The sequence below is a fragment of the Phoenix dactylifera genome, chromosome 4 (genome assembly GCF_051530095.1).
Source record: "Phoenix dactylifera cultivar Ajwa chromosome 4, Ajwa_hap1_PhDact_Kaust_v1.1, whole genome shotgun sequence".
Taxonomy (NCBI): Eukaryota; Viridiplantae; Streptophyta; class Magnoliopsida; order Arecales; family Arecaceae; genus Phoenix; species Phoenix dactylifera.
The window spans coordinates 1,934,151-1,953,024 of record NC_143193.1 but is presented as its reverse complement, the minus strand read 5'-3'; the positions used below and the strand labels follow the sequence as shown (position 1 = coordinate 1,953,024).

General features: G+C 36.3%; 1 protein-coding gene across 2 annotated transcripts; it reads right to left on the bottom strand.

The window, feature by feature from the left end:
* Positions 1-752: 752 nt before the first annotated feature.
* Positions 753-9,101, bottom strand: LOC103708101 (uncharacterized). Of its 2 annotated transcripts, none has more exons than XM_026805027.4 (8): positions 8,643-9,101; positions 6,629-6,791; positions 6,079-6,279; positions 4,284-4,526; positions 2,785-2,935; positions 2,507-2,578; positions 1,590-1,758; positions 753-1,490 (listed from the first exon to the last, which is right to left on the bottom strand). In XM_026805027.4, exons 1-8 carry the CDS (start codon positions 9,070-9,072, stop codon positions 1,129-1,131), a joined length of 1,791 nt encoding a protein of 596 aa, XP_026660828.4. In that variant the 5' UTR covers positions 9,073-9,101; the 3' UTR covers positions 753-1,128. The 2 variants fall into 2 exon arrangements, with proteins under 2 accessions (XP_026660828.4, XP_008791102.4); XM_008792880.6 differs by having other exon boundaries at positions 2,507-2,575.
* Positions 9,102-18,874: the final 9,773 nt, after the last annotated feature.

Genomic DNA, 18,874 nt, shown 5'->3' with positions numbered 1-18,874 from the left:
TTTTTTAATTTTAATATCCAAATTTACATGACGAATAATAACTTAGGCAAATGCTAGAGTTATTTTGGCATTGCTCTCTATTACTTTCCATTGAAATGATTAGTGATTGGTGTCACAACTATTAGTATTTATTCTCAAATAAATCATATGGTGTTAAACTCTGCAAGAAAGAATTAACTATATCATTATAACAGGAAACAATGGCTATTTTGATAGCTGCGGCTTGAGGATTATTGAAAACTTGGTTTATAGCCAAACAATTTTTCAGAAAACTATAGCCAAATATTTCAGATCGATCTATCACCCCCTGGGGGTATCCTCTCCTACGCAGCTAAGTTTCCCTCAAGCATATTTGTTTTTGTACATGATTATTTCTGTTTGGTGCATACATAAAAACATATATACAATCAAGAATTTAGCAAAAAAAATGGTTGCCAAAAACCAAAGACCGGATATAAAAATTTCAATCAACAAAAAGTAAATATTTTAACAGCCAATGAAAAGGGCAGGCCTCTATTACCCCTTTAAAAAGAGGGATAACCATGAGGATTGCAAGTGTTAAATGCATTGGATATTTGGATGGAGACATTTGCCATGGTAGAGCTAAGCCAACAATGATACAGTCCAAGCCGAAAGTGGATTGGTTTTAGGGTAATCAACCCTCCGGCTGGATTTAGAGTAACTAAATCCCAAATGATTCACCTGACTAATAACATAAGGTTAAAATGATGATGATGATGATCATTAGTAAATTTGGACAATAAAATGATGGAGACCCATTAAAACCATATAAACATACATAATGAAACTACAAAAATATTCTAACAAAAAAACAAATCCTAAACTTGCGTAGTAGTGTTACAACAGTTGCAATGAGGCTATCATGATCAATATGGAACAGGGAAAAGGCAGAAATGGAGTTAAATGGGAATGGGGAAGAACCCCTCTTTCTCCCCACCTTAGGTATATTTTTGTTTATAATACAGCAAATGCTAACCCTAAAATAGGATTGTCCATGGAAATTCAACTAAACCCCCAGAGCAGATTACTGCAACTAGTTCTCTATGCATATACCGCCATTTTCAGCACCATGTGAAACAGCATTACCGTGAGGAGCGTTTGAATTGATCAGGCACACTTGGAATTCTTGCACTGGCCAAAGATTTGGAGAGTTTTTACATGACCTTTCCTTGATTTACAAAAGGTTTGGAGACTGCTCTCATCAACCTTGCCTGTATCTGTTAGCTTAACACCATATGCCTCTAATCGCCGAATGTCTCGAGGAATGGGGCTCTGCCATTCGCCATCCCACCATGCTGGTGGGAGCAGTGGCGTGAATGCGCACTGGTGGGGCTGGTGGTGGCAGCTAGACGGACCAGCAAATCTATTCCAGATGTGGCCCCAGCCAATCTGATTCTTGAGACCAGCTACTAATAGATTGCTATGGAAGCTGCTGAAGAATGAGAAGCTGGAACCTGAGAGATTCTCACCTAGGAGCTCAAAAGGTTGGTTATTGTGAGTAGTTGAAGGTTGGTTGTTGTTGGTAGTTATCTGATAAAGAAATTAAGCTGAGAAAGTTCCGAGCATACCGTATCTGTTGGCTGCAGCCAGTGCTGCAATGAGTTGAGCATAGGTTGTCCCTACGCGACGATGAGCTCCAGAGACAACAGCATGTCTGGCACGAGATGCCAGAAAGAAATCAACAAAGGCCACCCATCTTGGTGCTGGTCCCCAGTCCCTCACTCTAAAATCTAGAGACTGAAAATTTAAAAATGTATAAACAATATTTTAGATTTAAGGCATATTTTTCAAATAGATAATTCAGTCAAAATTCATGGAACAGTTACCAAGCTAGACATAAAATGTGCAGAACTTCTAAGATTAATGCCATAAACATTACAAAAGAGACCCAGAAAGGGGGACCTAAGTTATTTAGATTCATGTCACTGACATTATTACACCACATCCTTCAGATGACATTGATCCGTCCATGAGTTTGAGGGTTCTTCTCCACTCTTTCATGGGCATATACAACACCGCCCCCATCCTTTTAACAGATTGAGTTTAAGATGCCATACATTGCTTTCTGATAAAGACCAGGCAGAATGGTTCTTTCATTATGTCTATTTAGGCCTATCAACACCCCTATCTAAAAACAATGCATTCATTAAAGTGGGGTCAGGCTCTATACGAGTTTTTCTATCTTTTTTCCAATATTGTGAAGCAATGATCACAGGAACCTTTAGTTGCTTGATTGGATTCTGGATTTTGGTATCCAAAGTATCGGCAGTTACATCAATAGATTGGCTCATTAGAAAACAAAACTTACATAAATGAAGAAAAAGAGATCAAATGTACAGCATACCAAGCAATGAATTAATCTGTCAAATTCCCCCATCATACCCTTTAAAATTCTACAAATTAAAGCATCTAAAGCAGGGAGGTTATTGGGTTTATTTACAGTCTCACTATATTCTAGCACAAAACAGCAAAGTCAAGCATGGACCTGGTGTTTTCTGTTCATGCCTCCGCTAGAAATGTTCCCCTCAAACAACTTGTAGTTAAAATGAAGTACCTGCTTTTCTCACAAAAAAAGAAAAGGTTAACTGCTTAGACTAAAGCAAATTTTGTTGTACCATTTTGTTTTGGTAATAAAACTGAAAAATCTGGACAGGCTTAAGATTGTGATGCTGAAGAAAGTCCTAAACTATCAACCAAAGCTTCAAAAAATACACACTGCAGATTAGAATAATCCAAAAGAGCCCATAAGCTATATTCATTTACCTCTGCAAATTCAGTCAGGTCTGGTGTAATTTCCTTAATAAACGAAGGTGTGTCAGAAACCAAAACGACTCTTGGTCTTGCAGATCTGTTCTGATAGCTATTCAGCGCTCTCTTAATGCACCAAACTGCTGCCTTTGTTGCTCGTACAGACCTTCAAACAAAAATAAATAGTCTTTTCAGTCATTGAGACAGACCATTTAGTTGAGTTATTGATATTCGGTGGTTGGTGCAGGTTAACTACATATCTATAACTATAACAAAACCCCCTTTTCCAGGAATGCCAACTCCTGTCCTTTATCCATAAATACTCTCTTGTAAAATGTCCCTCTCTGGTTCAGTTCTTGCTCTCTGTTTCAGAAAGTGGCAATGTACTTATCAATTACATCTCAGATGGAGATCAAATCCATCCATGCATTGTCTTACATGTATCACATGTGCCCAATGGCAATACTGATGTTAATGTTATCACCAGATATGGAAAATGTTTCACAGGCATTGACAACAAGAGAAATTTTAAAGGAAAAATGCCTGTGAAACCAGTTGCTAGTCCGAACCATGCAACAAGTAACAAAATGATGTTCCACCTCCTCTTGAGTTTTAAGCAATATTCTCTTATTGACTTCTGTTGATGTAATGATTACAAAAGAGATTGTACCACATCAGCTCCTACGTATTTTGATTTCATAATCTGGTTCATGTTGTAGGACTCATTTTAAAACATCACTATGTGCTCAAAAGATAAAATAAAACAAAACAAAAAGCTTCCATGGTGCACGAACAAAATATTATCTCATCATCAGTGAACCTTTTGAAACAGCAAAAAGAAGCTTAAACTAATACACATAATTTTAAATTTTCAAAAAAAGATCAAGTGTTACATAAAGGAGGCAAATAAAAATTCTTTAATCTTCATATAGTTATAACAAAAATCTGAGTAAGTTTGTATGCCCCTTCCAGGCCCAAAAATTAACCATCACAGATTTCCAAAAATGGCAGACAGACAACAAGCAGTTTATCAAAGATGCAAGAACCAAGCACTCACAAGAATGAGAAGAGGGTTACCAAACACAAGCTATACAACTTCAAATTGATTGTTTAAAACCTCTCCCAGTCAAGCTAAAACTAAACTAGGTTGATTTATTTTCTCAAAACCCAAGTTTGAGCTCTTGGTTCATGCTAAAAACAGAAGTTGTTCCCGAACATCAGAAGAATGAAAGTTCAATTCCTAGAAGCACTTTAAGTTCCATGAATCCTAAGAGAATAAGATTGCTAAATCGATCCTTTGTGACTAGAGCAGCATGTCACTGGAAGACCCCAGCTACCCAGATTTCATATGAAAGGCCAGTGAAATATTGAATAAATTACTCATTAGCAACCTAATCCAAAGTTTTTTCAAGCAACATGAAGAATTGCAACATGCAAGAAAGCAGCTTAAAGTGTGAACATCACAGTAAAGCAACTTGAAAATACAACAGGATGTACTAAAGAACACATCCTACCTATTAGTCAGCATGCGCATGTGCAAGGCAACATCAGGATCTGCTCCCCTTGTGACCCAATTAACAGCTTCTTTAACTACTTGTGAAGGAGATATGATGACACGCATAAGCTCCCCAAACACATTAGGCCTAGACTGAAGAGACTCTGGCCGTCCAAAGAGAACTGAAGCAGCATTTTTCATTATGGGATGTATATTCTTCAAAAAGAACTGGACCGCCACTGCATCAGTCGTACCTTGAAACCTGTCATTAGCAATTAAACAAGATATAATGGTGCTATCTAGCACAATGTATAGTCAAATTTGTTTATTTGGAAGCAAAGAGGTTGGAAAGACACAAGATTGCTAAGAAAGCATGGGATGTAAGAGAGCATGCAAAAAAAATAAACAAATTAAAACAAACAAAATAAGGTAAATGTCATTCTGAGATGTATTGTCAAGAGAATTTCTATTATTCTTAGTACATAACCAAGTATTCTGTGATGATGAATTTTGGTGGCCAGTAAAAGGATTGCTTTCTCCCAGAACTTAAATGAATCAAACACAAACCGGCACTTCTGAAATTTAAATTTCATGAAGTTGGTCCAAGTCCAAAGTTATATGCATTTTCTGAAATAACTGGAATAGGGTTGTACGAAAATTGGACTCTGCCCAGAGTTCTTCATAACCACTCAGGTCTGGAACGCTACTAAATCCAATTTCCCAACTGTCAAGTCCACATTTTCTCAGTCGTATTGAACATGAGGACCCAACACGAGAGAGGGGGCCGCCGGGTTGGGAGGGAGGATAATTTATATGCATGTTTCTGTGTGTATATATGTATATGTATGTAGTATTAATAAGTATGTATATGTATGTATGTATATGTATATTTATATGTGTATATGTGTGTGTGTGTGTAAAGACAGATGACAAAAGGCAAAGCAAACTTTCTTAAGACTCTTCAAAGACAGTTCCTTCTAATAGGGGAATGCCAGTAACATATTTTCCAGTCATTATGTAGTTGGAACATGTTTGGTTGCAATGGATGAAAGCAAAAGAAAAAGCAAAGGTTAAAAAAAACTACAAAAACAGAGAAAGAGTGAAAATTATAGGTATCTATGTGTTTGATTCTTCTACTTCTACACGAAAAAGAAAAAGAAAATAAGTTTTTGATTTTTAGCAATATGAGTCATGGAGAAGGAAATTAAATAGTTCAAAAAAAGAGAAGACCATATTTAATTATATGTATGTGATAAAGAAAGACCCTGAATATGGGAGGTGGAAAATGGATTATGTGTTTTCCACCTTTGTGGTAAATATTTTTCTATTGTTGCTGTTTTATAACAGGCAAGCCTCTACCGTGCCTGAAATCAAACGAATGAAATGCTTGACAAAAGCTCCTAAAGGCAGTATCAGACAGATGCATTATTCATCACATGCACAGATGCAACCAAGATCCGAAATCTCGGCACTAGGTAACATACAACAAGTTACTGGTTCACTATGATACGGTTGGTATGATATTGTATGTGCCCCATACCGAGACAGCTCCTAACCCCTTTTCTCACTTTTTATCATGATACAACCCGAAACTAAGAGGTACAGGTCGGTATAATATGATACACTTCCCTATTTCAGGTGATACTGGATTGTATAGGGGGTTTTGCTTTGTTCGGACTGATATGGACTAGTTTGACTCATATATTGAGCCGAACCTTATGATACGGTGTACAAGTTGGTACGGTAGACCTTGAATACAACTACGGTTGCAATTCACTATACTAGAAAATGTCACATCTTGAAATAAGACTTACCAGATAATAGGGTGCTTCCAAGCCCTCCAATTACTACAAAGAACATTTGTTTCCGTTGGATGTTCGAAATTATCCACTCTCATTATTAGATCTCTTCCATATTTTCTAGCACAATCATTCTTCCTCCATAAATGCTTGACTTCTTTCAGAGTAAATGAAAGGTTGGTATAAGAAACGTAATCTCCAAAAGGATATAATCCCCTGTCAAAGAAGAGAAAAAAAAATCTCTGCTAAGGACATACTTTCTCATCATCAGAGCTCGTTTATTGCATCTTTCACTTATTGCTAGCATCAGCTAAGATATTGACAGCTTATGTTCTCTGCAACAAGACAGTGGAAGAAATCCAGTAATTGAGAAATATACTAAATAACAATAAACAGGGACCTGAATATGCTAAAAGGTGGGACCAAGCCTAAACATTGAAAGGCTTAATTAGACCCAGAAAAAAAAAAGAATAAGGTGATTTAGCCAAAGAACAAAATGCTCCTGCTTACTAAATACTGCTCAAAGTCATTAAAGAAAAAAGAGCTTGAGAGAGAAACCATGTGCCTGGTTTGCCCGATGATCAAGGAACGATTTAACATGACACTTAATGCTGCTGCAGTTAAAATCTTGTACATTTCATTTCCAAACCCAGCTTCTGATGCTTTCCCTATCACAAAACCTTGTCTGCAAAACTGATGTGGAGGTAGCTCTCGGACTCTAGCAGCTCCTGACAAGTTAATTAAATGAATGAACATTGAACACCGACACCTGTTTGAGAAATCATGTTGTGCCTACTCAACACTAGAGCAGCAGTCACATAACTTGAATACACTGCACTTGGGTTCTGGTTTCTAAATTTCCAAAGTTCATTTCACTGTATTTTAGGATGGTTTAGATGAGTTTCATTCCATAAAATCAGTTGCAGATTATATCATTAACCAGCCATGCTATAGGCCCAAACTCAATTTTTTTCTTTGAATTGCATGTTCCATGTCCATATACATCAAAAGTGGTATTTCTGAAAAAAATGTACAGATCAAGTCCCCACAAATCATTGAGTCTGGCCGCTAGAACTGAACACTCATTTCCTTTACAAATTGGAAAATATCAAATAACTGAAGCAAGACCAAGCAAGGAAATTGTGACAAAAAATTAAAGATTAAACTATAGTTTCTATAGGTGTAAAAATGAAACTGACAATATAATAAATCTTAAATTTTGCAGAAATTGTACAGAAATTCAGCATGTAGAAGAAAGCATTGCACAAATGCAACAAGAGGCTTGTAAAAGCAATAAAGACATAAGCATATATTATCCATTTTTTCAAGTCAGATGAACAGTAAATCCAAATAATGCAGCTAGCAAATACCAAAATCTTGAACAAGAGGCTACCAAACATCTGTCTAATCCATATTACTGACATCTGTCAAATGCATATTACTGATATCTGTCAAATCCATATTACTGTGGTAAACTACTAACAAGCTTGATTAACAGCTCAGGCATTGAGCCAATATACATGGCAAATGTATGGTTCTGGTAAATAACATCAAAAAGGTTATAATGGTTTCAACCTACCCCCGTTATATTACTAACATTGATGATGTTACAAATATATGTTTGTGTGCGTGTGTGTCAACTGCTATAAATGCACTAAGATGTTGCTAACAATCATAACTGGTTTACTAGAAATTTTAGCACTTCAAGGTTTTGATAAATATTCATATTGATATACTAAAGATTGATATAAGACCAAACTCTTGAATGTCAGACTAGGATATACGTGTCAAGTCAAGGCTACTGCAGTATATCATCAACAAGCTTGTGGTTCTAATTGATGTCATCAAGAAGATTTTAATGGGTTCGACCTACCTCTCTTATCCTATAAGGATAGATGCTGTCATACAATATATATATATTCAATATGAGCATTATAGTGGTGCTACAAACATTTAAAACAGATTTTGTAGACATTATTGTTACTTCAAGATCCTCTTTTTTTTTTTGGTGAAAACTTTATGATCCTCTTTAGTTACTACTTAGGTCAAAACTTTCGAAGAATATCTTTCATAAGACCAATATTCCACTGTTATATCACACTATAGTAAGTCATTAGACAGTTAATTATTTAATAATAGGTTCCATAGTTACTGTTGTTGAAACTTACCCTTAATGCCCACCTTTGAAATCAGATTTCCACCTTAACATTACAAAAAGGAAACTTGCTTGCCTCTTTGGGTCCTCCCACCAACGCTTGTTTCAATCACTGTTTTCTCAGAAATATATATCCATTTTTTTTTCATTTTGACGCTTCTCAACAAGCAAAATTTAAGGTAGAAGGTATACCATCTCCCATCTTAAAACATTAGCAACACCATCCACTCTATCCGGCTAACTCTATGAGATCCATCACTCCCACTCCTACAGTTCTCCTTCACCAATTATGACCTGAATCCAGTTTGTACTTAATGGAACCATAGTGAAATTAGTAAAAAAAAGCTGAAGTTGGTTTTCATAAGATGAATTCTTGTCGGAGACAGCATAAGAACTACAAAAAGCTGATAGATTTAGAGCGTACCATGTAGATCGAAGTGGCGTTTGATGATCTCTCGGACCCTCAAGCTCTCCCTCTCGGATCCCCCCGCGAAGACCTCCCCCATCTTCTCCACGGAGGCGCACGAGGGCCTCCGATCCCCGCTCTCCACCTTCTCCTCCACCACGGCCTCCTCCTCCTCCTCTACCTCCGCCTTATCCTCCTCCTCCTCCCGATACCCAGGCCCATCGTCCTGGGCTCCGAGGAGGGAAGGCTGGACGAGAAGGTCATCGGGGTCGTCGCCGGCGGCGTCGAAGGGGACGCGGCGGAGGTCGTCGGACGGGTGGACGGATTGGGTGGAGATCCAGAGGAGGAGAAGGGCGGTGAAGGCGGCGCCGAGGAGGAGGAGGAATCGAGCGAGGCGAAGGCGGTGATGCCTCCTCCGAGACGGCGGCGGCGACCCGAGAAGCCTCATCTCCCCTTAGATCTCGCAGACGAGATCGAATCCAGGGCTTTTATGGGGTTTATCAAAGTTTACCAAAAACAGATCCGGGGATCGTTAAAATACTCTGCTTCCAAACTAGGGACTGCTTGTTAATTTTTCATTTCATTGGTATTCCATCAAAAGCCTGCAAGGCTGCAACCTATCGGCAGTGTTCATGAGGATGATTTGCAAATTTATTTAAAACCCCTAACGAAATTATAAATTTGCAAGTTTTTAACGGAAATGCCTTGGTAAAACTATTGCTAAGTCCCTAGAGTATTAAACGATAACAATTGCTATATTTTTTCAGTAGTTAACACTAATTGCCATATAGGAATTAGGAAACCACCGTCAGCATTCAATTTTTAACCTCTCTTAAGTGGAGTGAGAACCTAATTAGATATTTAACATCCATTTATTATTCTGCATGTTCCATTCAGGTACTGCTCATTGTCTGCCATCCTGGGACAAAAAGTAGAGATGTAATTTTTTTTATAAATTTAGATGCATCCCATAAGTCATTTTTAGATCCACCATCTTCAAAGAGGCTTCATTAATATGATTTTCAACTAGTTTTCAGCATGTCAAATGCCCATCATGGTTTTTAGACATTGAAAAATAGAAATTCAATTTTGTTTTCTATCGACATAAATAATATGTTAATCAAATAAAATTTCGTGAGTATATATTTTATTTGTTCATAGATAGATTTCGCTTCTCATAAAGATTTTCATCGACTAGGCTATGCATGAACAATTCACAAAGTTTCTGGGTGCGTTTTATTTGTATCTAGATCAACAATTTTTTTTGATGAAAATCAATGATTGGCCTTGTTTCTTTTACCATCAATGCATTATTTTTAAGTATAACAAGATCAAATTGCTTGACCTTTTATATTGGGATAAAATTTTTCTAGAGCACATATTAAGTCATAACAACAATAGTGATAGACCTATTGTTAATTTTTATTTCATAAGTTCCATTTGACAAATCTAAATATTGTAGTTTGTATATGAAATTAAAGAAAGACGAATTTCTACCAAGTCACGGAAAGTAATAAACCATATTTTAGGTGCATTGCCCTAAAGTTGAGCCAAGCATACAAGATGTAGGGGAGAGCATTCCTGGCTTCATGATTTGGTTTTTTAGACATCAATCAAATCAAGATCTATGAATTTTGTATGCCAAATTAAGATAAAAGATAATTGGTTAAAGGTTTATGAGTATAATTTTTTTATCGCAAAGTATATTTATATGTATAAAGATCTTGCGCCACATAGGGTCCCAAAATGTATTATAGCTCGGTCCACGAATGCATTTTTTATACAATTAAGCCTAGTGATGTGTGTAACATGCAGGCGGTTACCAAGCAATTAAGGGCATGCTCGCTTTCTTGATAATGGACACCATCAACTCTTATGCGATATAAACAACACTCGGGGAATCTCCAGCTACATACATTTGTATTCCTATGCTGACTCTTTGTTTCTTTCAAGCCTCACTTTCTTTAAAATTTTTGTCTGACTTAAGCATCGGAGGATCTTCCATTTGACAAAGTCCGGCAACTTTCAATTTTTTTTTTCTATTTTGAGATTAGACTCAACTTTGAATAGACCTCTTCGTTAGAGCTAATTATGGGTCGGGCCTCAAGTTTAAACTCTATTCATTTTTAATCGGGCTTCGGGTCGAGCCAATGTCAAACCGAGGCTTTTCTATGCCCAAACTCGGCCCATAATCAGCTTTACTTTTCGTTCGAGCACAACAATTCGAGCACGGTTCGACCACTCCTTGTTTGCCGGCTCATCTGGTCTTCTCAGCTCGAATTTTGGGTGGGAACATTATTCATGAAGATCTCGGTACATTTTATTTATACACGAATTAGTGTTATTTAGCTAAATCAACAATTAGCCTTTTCCTTGTAGCTTGCATCAATGGCTTGTGTTTGAGAATTGAAAGATGAAATCTTCTGTAGATAATGGTGCATATTGGAAACGCAAGTTGAGCTAGAGGTTTCTTCAAGTTAGGTCATACTCCTAATAGCTTGGGCTAAGCTTAGCATGACTCGGTCTTGCTCGTGCCACTGGAAACTTGCATGGTCCTTTGTGTTTCCTTTATCTTCTAGTTATTGCCCTTTGGGGGTTGTACCACTGGAAGTATCATATCGTCTTCCACGCCCCACTCCGAAATGGTCAACCTGGTCTCCAATGCAGCAGCTAATGCTCCTGCTCTAAATTCTCCATCTCATGCAAGCTGCTGTTTTTAAAACTCTGGCCCAAGCTACTGATCAGGAGGTGAAGGCCACCAATCCTTTCCTCCCATGAGCATTCTTGTTTGGAACTGTAGGGAAGCTGATAAGCCAGCCTTTACTACAAACCTGCAGGTGTTTGTTTACTGTTTACCAGCCTGATATTTGTGATTTTGTTGAAACTGGGTGCTTCAATTGATCAACTTCATTACCATTTACGTTTTACCTGGGAAAGAAAAAGTCCATACCTTCTATATATGTTCAAGGTCATGCAGAAATTAAGGGCTACTAGAATGACTGAAGAAGTAGAGCAAAGAAGCTGTGCTTAATATTTTCCAGAGTCTCTCTGAGGTTGAGGAGATTATTATTAGGTTACAGCTTAAAGAAGCCAACCAGGGTGGTCTTTCTTCAAATATTGAACTATCCTTGTTGAGTTCAAACTTAGTTCGCATGCTGGCTGGCTACGTGGGGGCGATCGGAACACAAAGTTTTCTTATACCTCCACAATTATTAGAAGGTGAAGAAATAAAATTATGCGGCTAATATTGTGGAATGGAGAACTGGTTGAGGATGAGCCAACAATCTCTGAAGCTTTGCAGAAGTTTTTTAGTGACAGGTAGACTGCCAAGTAGCCATGCATTGCGTTTTATGGCCTTTGATCATGCGCCAGGACCGATGGCTTCTCCCTGCTATTCCTTAAAGTTTCTTAATTACTTCTTTCAAAAATTGTTTCATGTCATACCCATGGAAATCAACGTTTATTGTTCTCATTCCTGAGATTGATCATCCAAGAAGCCATCTCATTATAGACCAATCAATTTATGTTCTACCTTACATAAACTAATGGCTAATTAAGATCCTTAATTGTCAGGCAAATGTGCAAGGTCATTGGAACTCCAGTTTCAGAGGAGCAAGCTGCTTTCTTGGCAGAGGGAAGCATCTCAAACAATCTCATTCCTTCCCTTCATCATGCTCGAGGGATGGCGGCGATGATGGCAATTAAGCTGGACATGGAAAGGACCTAGAACAGGGTAAACCATAGTGGATCAAATGGATGTGTTAGAAACCCATCTTTTTGACTGTTTGTCAATAGTTCTCCAGCACAATCTTTTACCTCTATCATCATACTTTGGCAAGGTTGTCCTCTATCGCCCTATCTTTTCATGGGGCAATGCATCTAAAGGAATGGAACATTTATTTGATCAATAGAGTGCAACAGCCTGAGTTATCTACTAAAATTCTCAAGATACCCATCTCTAAAAGCTCAAATGATGACCTGAAGTGTTGGGTATAGTAATCATAAAATGGGTCTGGTAAAGGAGGTTTATCATTTGGCGTCTCAAGTATCTGACAACATTTATCTGAAATGGATTTGGAGGTCTTCCAATGGTAGAGCTGCTATCATCCAGAGAAATGGGTTCATCATTAAATAATAATAATAATAATAATAATACAAAAACAAATTACACAATCTAGAGTCTAACTTAATTTAATTAGCCCAAGATTGGATTTGATAGGTCACATGAATCTTGCCACAAAGTTGCTCTAAAATTGAAGCAAGAGAAAGGATAGGCCATCTGTATGTTATTCTTGTCCAACTCACCTAAAATGAAAGGCTGAACAAGTTTAGGGAATATCAACTATATTTTGCTAATGAGTGTAGAATTCTCAGACTATTTTTTCCTTAAGAGTATGATCATCTATACTTTTCAAGCAATTGAATAAACTAAAAATTACACAATCATTTATTTACATAACATTTATCCATAATTTATTTAATTAATACTCATGGTTTGCATGTTGATGATGCTATAGTCCTTTTTATTCCTCATGGCTAGGTGGTTTCACTATTATTTGTTGTCCTTAACTTCTTTTTTTTTTTTAACTTATTTTCACATGAATAAATAATTTAATTCATACATTGATACATCAATAATTTTTTCCCCTAGATTAGATTTATTCAGGGGATTACCAAATTCGATATGTGCTACTCTGGCCACTATAAAGAGGTCTGTATAGAAACTAGAAGTAAAATCTGCCATACCACAAAGTTGAATCATATGCTAAACTGTCTTTGACCACGCATATTTTCTAATCTAGGAAGAACTAGGCAAAGTAGCTAGTTGATATAAAAGTTGAGATCTACCTACTATAAGATTTTAGCTTTTTTATAATTATTCTTATTAGTCATATTCATTTTGGGACAACTGTATTCTAGTTAAAAGAGGTATTCGGCCCAAATACATACATACATAAAAGTATGAGTTACTTTTGTCATGGAATTTTATAAAATCTATATTGGGATATGTGCTGAGAATTTCTTGAAGAGTCGTGACTGCGAGATCACGTCCGCTTGGACCCCTCTAGGATGATAATATCAACAACAACCATAGTTCCATCATGTTGCTAAAATCCCAAGAGCAGAATCCCATCCAGCCATATGGACATTTTGCAATGCCTCTTTTAATTATACCTATCTATATCCTTTCTTGCTTTTTATTTTTTTTCTTTTTATGAAGTTTCTGGATCTTGGGACGCGCATGGGGATAAGGTTGTGATATGCCCATGCACGTAACCCGGCTATCGACCAAATATGTTTTTATTAGGAGAAATATTGGACATCTTGACCTTGGGTTAGGCCCACCCCTTTTACTTCGGACATAAGCCGAGGATAACAACCTCGGCCTCAGCCGAACAGCCGACCAAGTGAAGTGAGATATCTCAGCCCTGGCCGAAGAGCCGATCAGCCAAGGAGCCAACAGTCGAAGAGAAAATCAGTATATGTCGATAATAACTAACAATCCCAACAACAAACAGTTTTGGCAGTGCCATGACCTGTGCTCCACCAGTGCTGCCCGCCGCCCATGCAGACTGGCACCCACGCCTCGACCGTATTACTGGTCGTTATCTGGCTATCATTGCACGCAATGTCAGGCCAAGTAAGGACAAAATGGGCTCTTCTATATAAAGGGATAGCCTTGGAGACCTCAGGTACGCATGCAACATCACTCATAGCGATGATACTCTGCTGAAATTCTCTTTTTTTCACACTATTGCCTCTCTATTCTGACTTAGACATCGGAGGGTCCCTCGCTGAAAATTCTCCGACAAGCAAATTTTTGCAGACGACATTCGAAGGAGATCCACCCTTATGCATCTCGGCCAGTTTGCTCAGCTCTTCTCCAGCTGACCTCAGGATCGTCCGGGCTAAACTTAGGCAGGGCGCAACTAGCACCATCAACGTCATTGTATTTGTCACCACTCCGGCTCCATATCCTCAATAAACTAAACATAATTGATCGAAGTGCTAATTTATACATAAGTAAATGAGATATGATATGTGGCACTAAACTAAGTTTTTTCTTTTCTTTTTTTGGCCAAAAGACTCAAAAGGAACCAGCGCTAATCTAGACCTTACTTTCGAATTGGTCTATGATCATATTGGTCCCGATACGACCAACCCTGGCGAACGTTGAAAATCCAATACAAAATAACTCATAAAATTGCAGACCAATTCAAGCGCGTTCAGTGAATTGGTCATGGGTATTGAAATCTTCAAGCCAACCCAATTCAAGCTGAACCCAAGTCATAGCCGTCACCCCTGCAAGACTTAAGGTGGAACTCTATGGACCTATCTTTACATCCTTGCTACAACTTATATGATTAATTGCGCCATGAAAAGGACTACATGTAGTGAAGGATTTTAAAAGACCTTTTCCATATTTCCACTAGGTCACTGTCTTAATATATATTTTAGTCTAAGACCAAATGGCCATTAAGGATAGTCCAAGTCTACCACCAACTTTAGGAAACCAAAAATTATAAGGGAAAGTAGTGGGGGCGAAAAAACATTAGGAAACCGGAAAATTTAAGGGCGCATTCGGTTCGTAATTTTTTTTTTCTTACTGAAGTATTTTTTTTTTGTAATGCTTATATCTGGAGATACAATATTGGGAAAAAACTATAGAAAAGTAGCACATTCTAAAAAAACGTATATTTGGTTGAATATCTATTTTCTTGGAAAAGCTGGATAAAATATTATAATGTTCCTCATATCTAAAAGCTTAAGAACACTTTAGACGAAAAAAAACTAATTTCCAACTGATAAAAAATACATTTTTCCATATCTTATATGAGCTTTTTTATATAAAATAAAAAGTTTTATTTTTATAAAAAATATTTTTCATCTTTTATTATTTAAAATGTTCAACAAAATATAAAATATATCTTCATATTATTTTTTCTATGGGCCTTTTTTTTCCCTCTCTCTGTTTTTTTTTGGTTAACCGGATGATTCATACAAACCTAGTACGAATGCATCCAACAAAATTCAGAAAACAGTAAATCATGAAGTGCCATAAGCAACTCCCTCTTCCCACTCCATAGGATACTTCTAGAGGGATCAGCTACATACGAGGCTACCCAGTCCGCGGTTCCATTCGCCTCTCTAAAGACATGCCTGGCCTGAAATTGTACGCACTCGGCCATATTCCAGATATCGCGCAACAAAAGATGATATTTATATTTATCAAATAAATATTTATCTAAAAATATGCCAGCTCTCTCTCTTTTCTTCTCTTCTCTTCTCTTCTCTCTTCGTGAACCAAACGAACCTCAGTGGAGCCTAGCCTGTACCACATCACCGGGTTTTAGTGGCTACCATGTGGCACAAGTGGAAGATGAAAAAGTTTTCCAAATCTCCACGTCGCCTACCGCGAGCCCTTGACGTGGTCTCAACGGAAGAGACCGACGTGTCCGTTGGGCGCGTTTAAAAGGCGTGTTTGAACCGGAAAGGCCTCGCGTGGGGTCATGCATGAGTAAAAAAGATGCATACTTGTCGCACCAAGTTGGCAAAGCAATGACAGTTGAAAAGATAAGAATAAGAATGAATGCTACTTAGCCTTAATTGCATTTATACTTTTATCAGTGCATGTTACCATGATTATTTTTAGTAGTTTATCAAATAAAAATTTTTATTTATTAATTAACATGGCGAATCTAATTTATATAAATGATAAATTGCAATGGATATTATTGTTACAAAACATTATTATGACAAGAAAACAAAACAATATAATGGATGCCCAAGACTATCATAACATTGTTTATTTAAAACCCTAATATGGTCTCTTATAGTTAAGAGTGTGAATTTGGTGTCATGAGCCACAAAAGTTACCGATCTGTTCATTAAAATTGTGGATGAAATTAAATTCTGATCCAATGATAAAGAAAAAAAGTAATTCCTTCAACACGCTAAGCTCAAATCTCTTAAAAAATTAAAAAAATAAAAAATAGTAAAAATAGAATCTAAGTTCTTTTTTCTTTCATTAATGAATATAAAATGAGTTACAAAGTTTATATTTATTTTAGTAATATTTGACTTTATATAATTCGAGTCGAATTTCTCTTCTAGTTAAAAAGAATACAGCTTTCTTGAAATAGATATGACTGGTGTAAATAATAATAAAAAAACTAAAATTCTACAAAAAATATGCCTCGACTTCGACATCGACTCTATATTTAGCCGCTTCACTTAATTCTTCATGAATTGGAAGATATGTTCGTTCAAAGTCTGTTCTCAAAAAAAAAATTATATATATTAACCAACATATTTCAAGATCCAAAAAGTTGAACTTAGCCTTGATCACTCGATGTGCTCAACTTTAAGGCACGGTTGTATGTCATAAAGATCAAAAAGTTATCCAATTTTAAAAAGGGAGCATCACAATCCAACGTCGTATGAGCAATTTAGAACTTTCGGAAGTTTAGCATTTGATGCGGTTTTTCAATAAGGTTGATCTCACTTCTATACCTTGTTTAGTCTTTTTTATAGTCATCAGAATGGTCTACATCAAGTTTAATGATCCTCCTATATCAAATCTAATTTAGAAAAGAAATTGATATATCTATGTATGTATTAAATTATTTATTCATGTGAAGACAAGCAAAAAGGAGGTAAGGACAACAAATAATAGTGGAAACTATCTAAATGTGAGGAATTACAATCACTATAGCGTCATTAACATGCAAACCATGAGCATTTATTGAATAAATTAGGGATAAATCTTATGTGGATAAATAACCAGACAATTTTTATTTTATTCAATTGCTTGAAAAGCATACACAACCATAGTGTTAAGGAAAAAATAGTTTGTGAATTTTGCACTCATTTAGCAAAACATAGTTGATGTGCCTATAACTTGTTCAATCCTTCATTTTAGGTGAGTTGGACAAGAGTAACGTAGGGATGGGCTAGGTTTAGTTTTCAACATCCATTCTCTTGCTTCAATTTTAGACCAGCTTTGTGATATGATTTATGCAGCCTGTCAAATCCAATTTTGGGCTAATTAAATTAAGTTAGATTTTAGATTACATAATTTATTTTTGTACTATATTATTACTATTACTATTACTATTACTATTATTATTATTGCTATTATTATTATTATTATTATTATTATTATTATTATTTGGGTTACAAGAGAGGTGTTGAGCCCCAGCAAACAATTACAAATTGGGAAAGGCACCGCTTTAGTGCAACGGAAGAAAAAGTGAGATAGAGATGCGGGCGCCATGCTGCATCTAGAGCATCATGATGAACCCAATACTCTCAATGATAGCTTCCGCCGTTGGAAAATCATTTATTCTTTTATTTGGATGATAATAATTGTTACTTGGCCACCATTGCATTCATTCTTTTATCTAACAATGCTACAAGGGATGTCACAATGTTTTTCATTAGTTTTATGGTAAATAGCATATAATAATGAAAATACAATGATATTGTTTGATGTGTTTACTATTTTATCAAATGGAATTTGTATTTTAACAAAACTATGTTATACATATGTACAACATAAAGGATGGCCTCCAAGGCTATCATAATATTGTTTGTTTAAAATCCTAATCCGAACTCTTTCAGTTAAGGGTATGCATTTAGGGTCATGAGTGACAAAAGTTACTCGGTATTCATTGAATTTGGAGAAGAATTCAAATTGTGATTCAACCATAGACAAGAAAGTAATTCTTTCAACATGCTCAACTCAATTTTTTTTAAAAATATAAAAAATAATAACAATAATAAAAACAAAGTCTAGATCTTATTTTTTTCATAAATAAATATAAAACTGATTTAAAAAGCCTCTATTTATACCTAATGCCCAAAAAACAAGTTATACCATGATGCCTCTTTAATACACACACATATAAATATGTACGTATGTATATATATGCATCTTTTCCAATAGAAAAATATTTGATGCCTCACTTCACATGTCGTCCCATGAAGGCCCTAGATGTTGGTATGGGGTTAAATGTTATCAAAAGTAGGCAAGCTAATAAGTATTATTGATCAATATGGCCAGTACTTAGAGATGCAAATGGTGGTTCGACTTGAAGAGCAATTGAATGGACCTCTTACATCATTGTAAAGATAAAAGATAGAAAGTAAAAGTACTATAGCGTCATTAACATGCAAACCATGAGCATTTATTGAATAAATTAGGGATAAATCTTATGTGGATAAATAACCAGGCAATTTTTATTTTA

Coding starts and splice junctions, on each gene's coding strand:
- LOC103708101 (XM_026805027.4), bottom strand. CDS start 9,072: ATGAGGCTTCTCGGGTCGCCGCCGCCGTCTCGGAGGAGGCATCACCGC. Junction 4,527..6,078: donor TGGAAGCACCCTATTATCTG/GTAAGTCTTATT, acceptor TGCTAATGACAG/GTTTCAAGGTACGACTGATG. Junction 1,491..1,589: donor GGCTGCAGCCAACAGATACG/GTATGCTCGGAA, acceptor TTGAGCTCCTAG/GTGAGAATCTCTCAGGTTCC.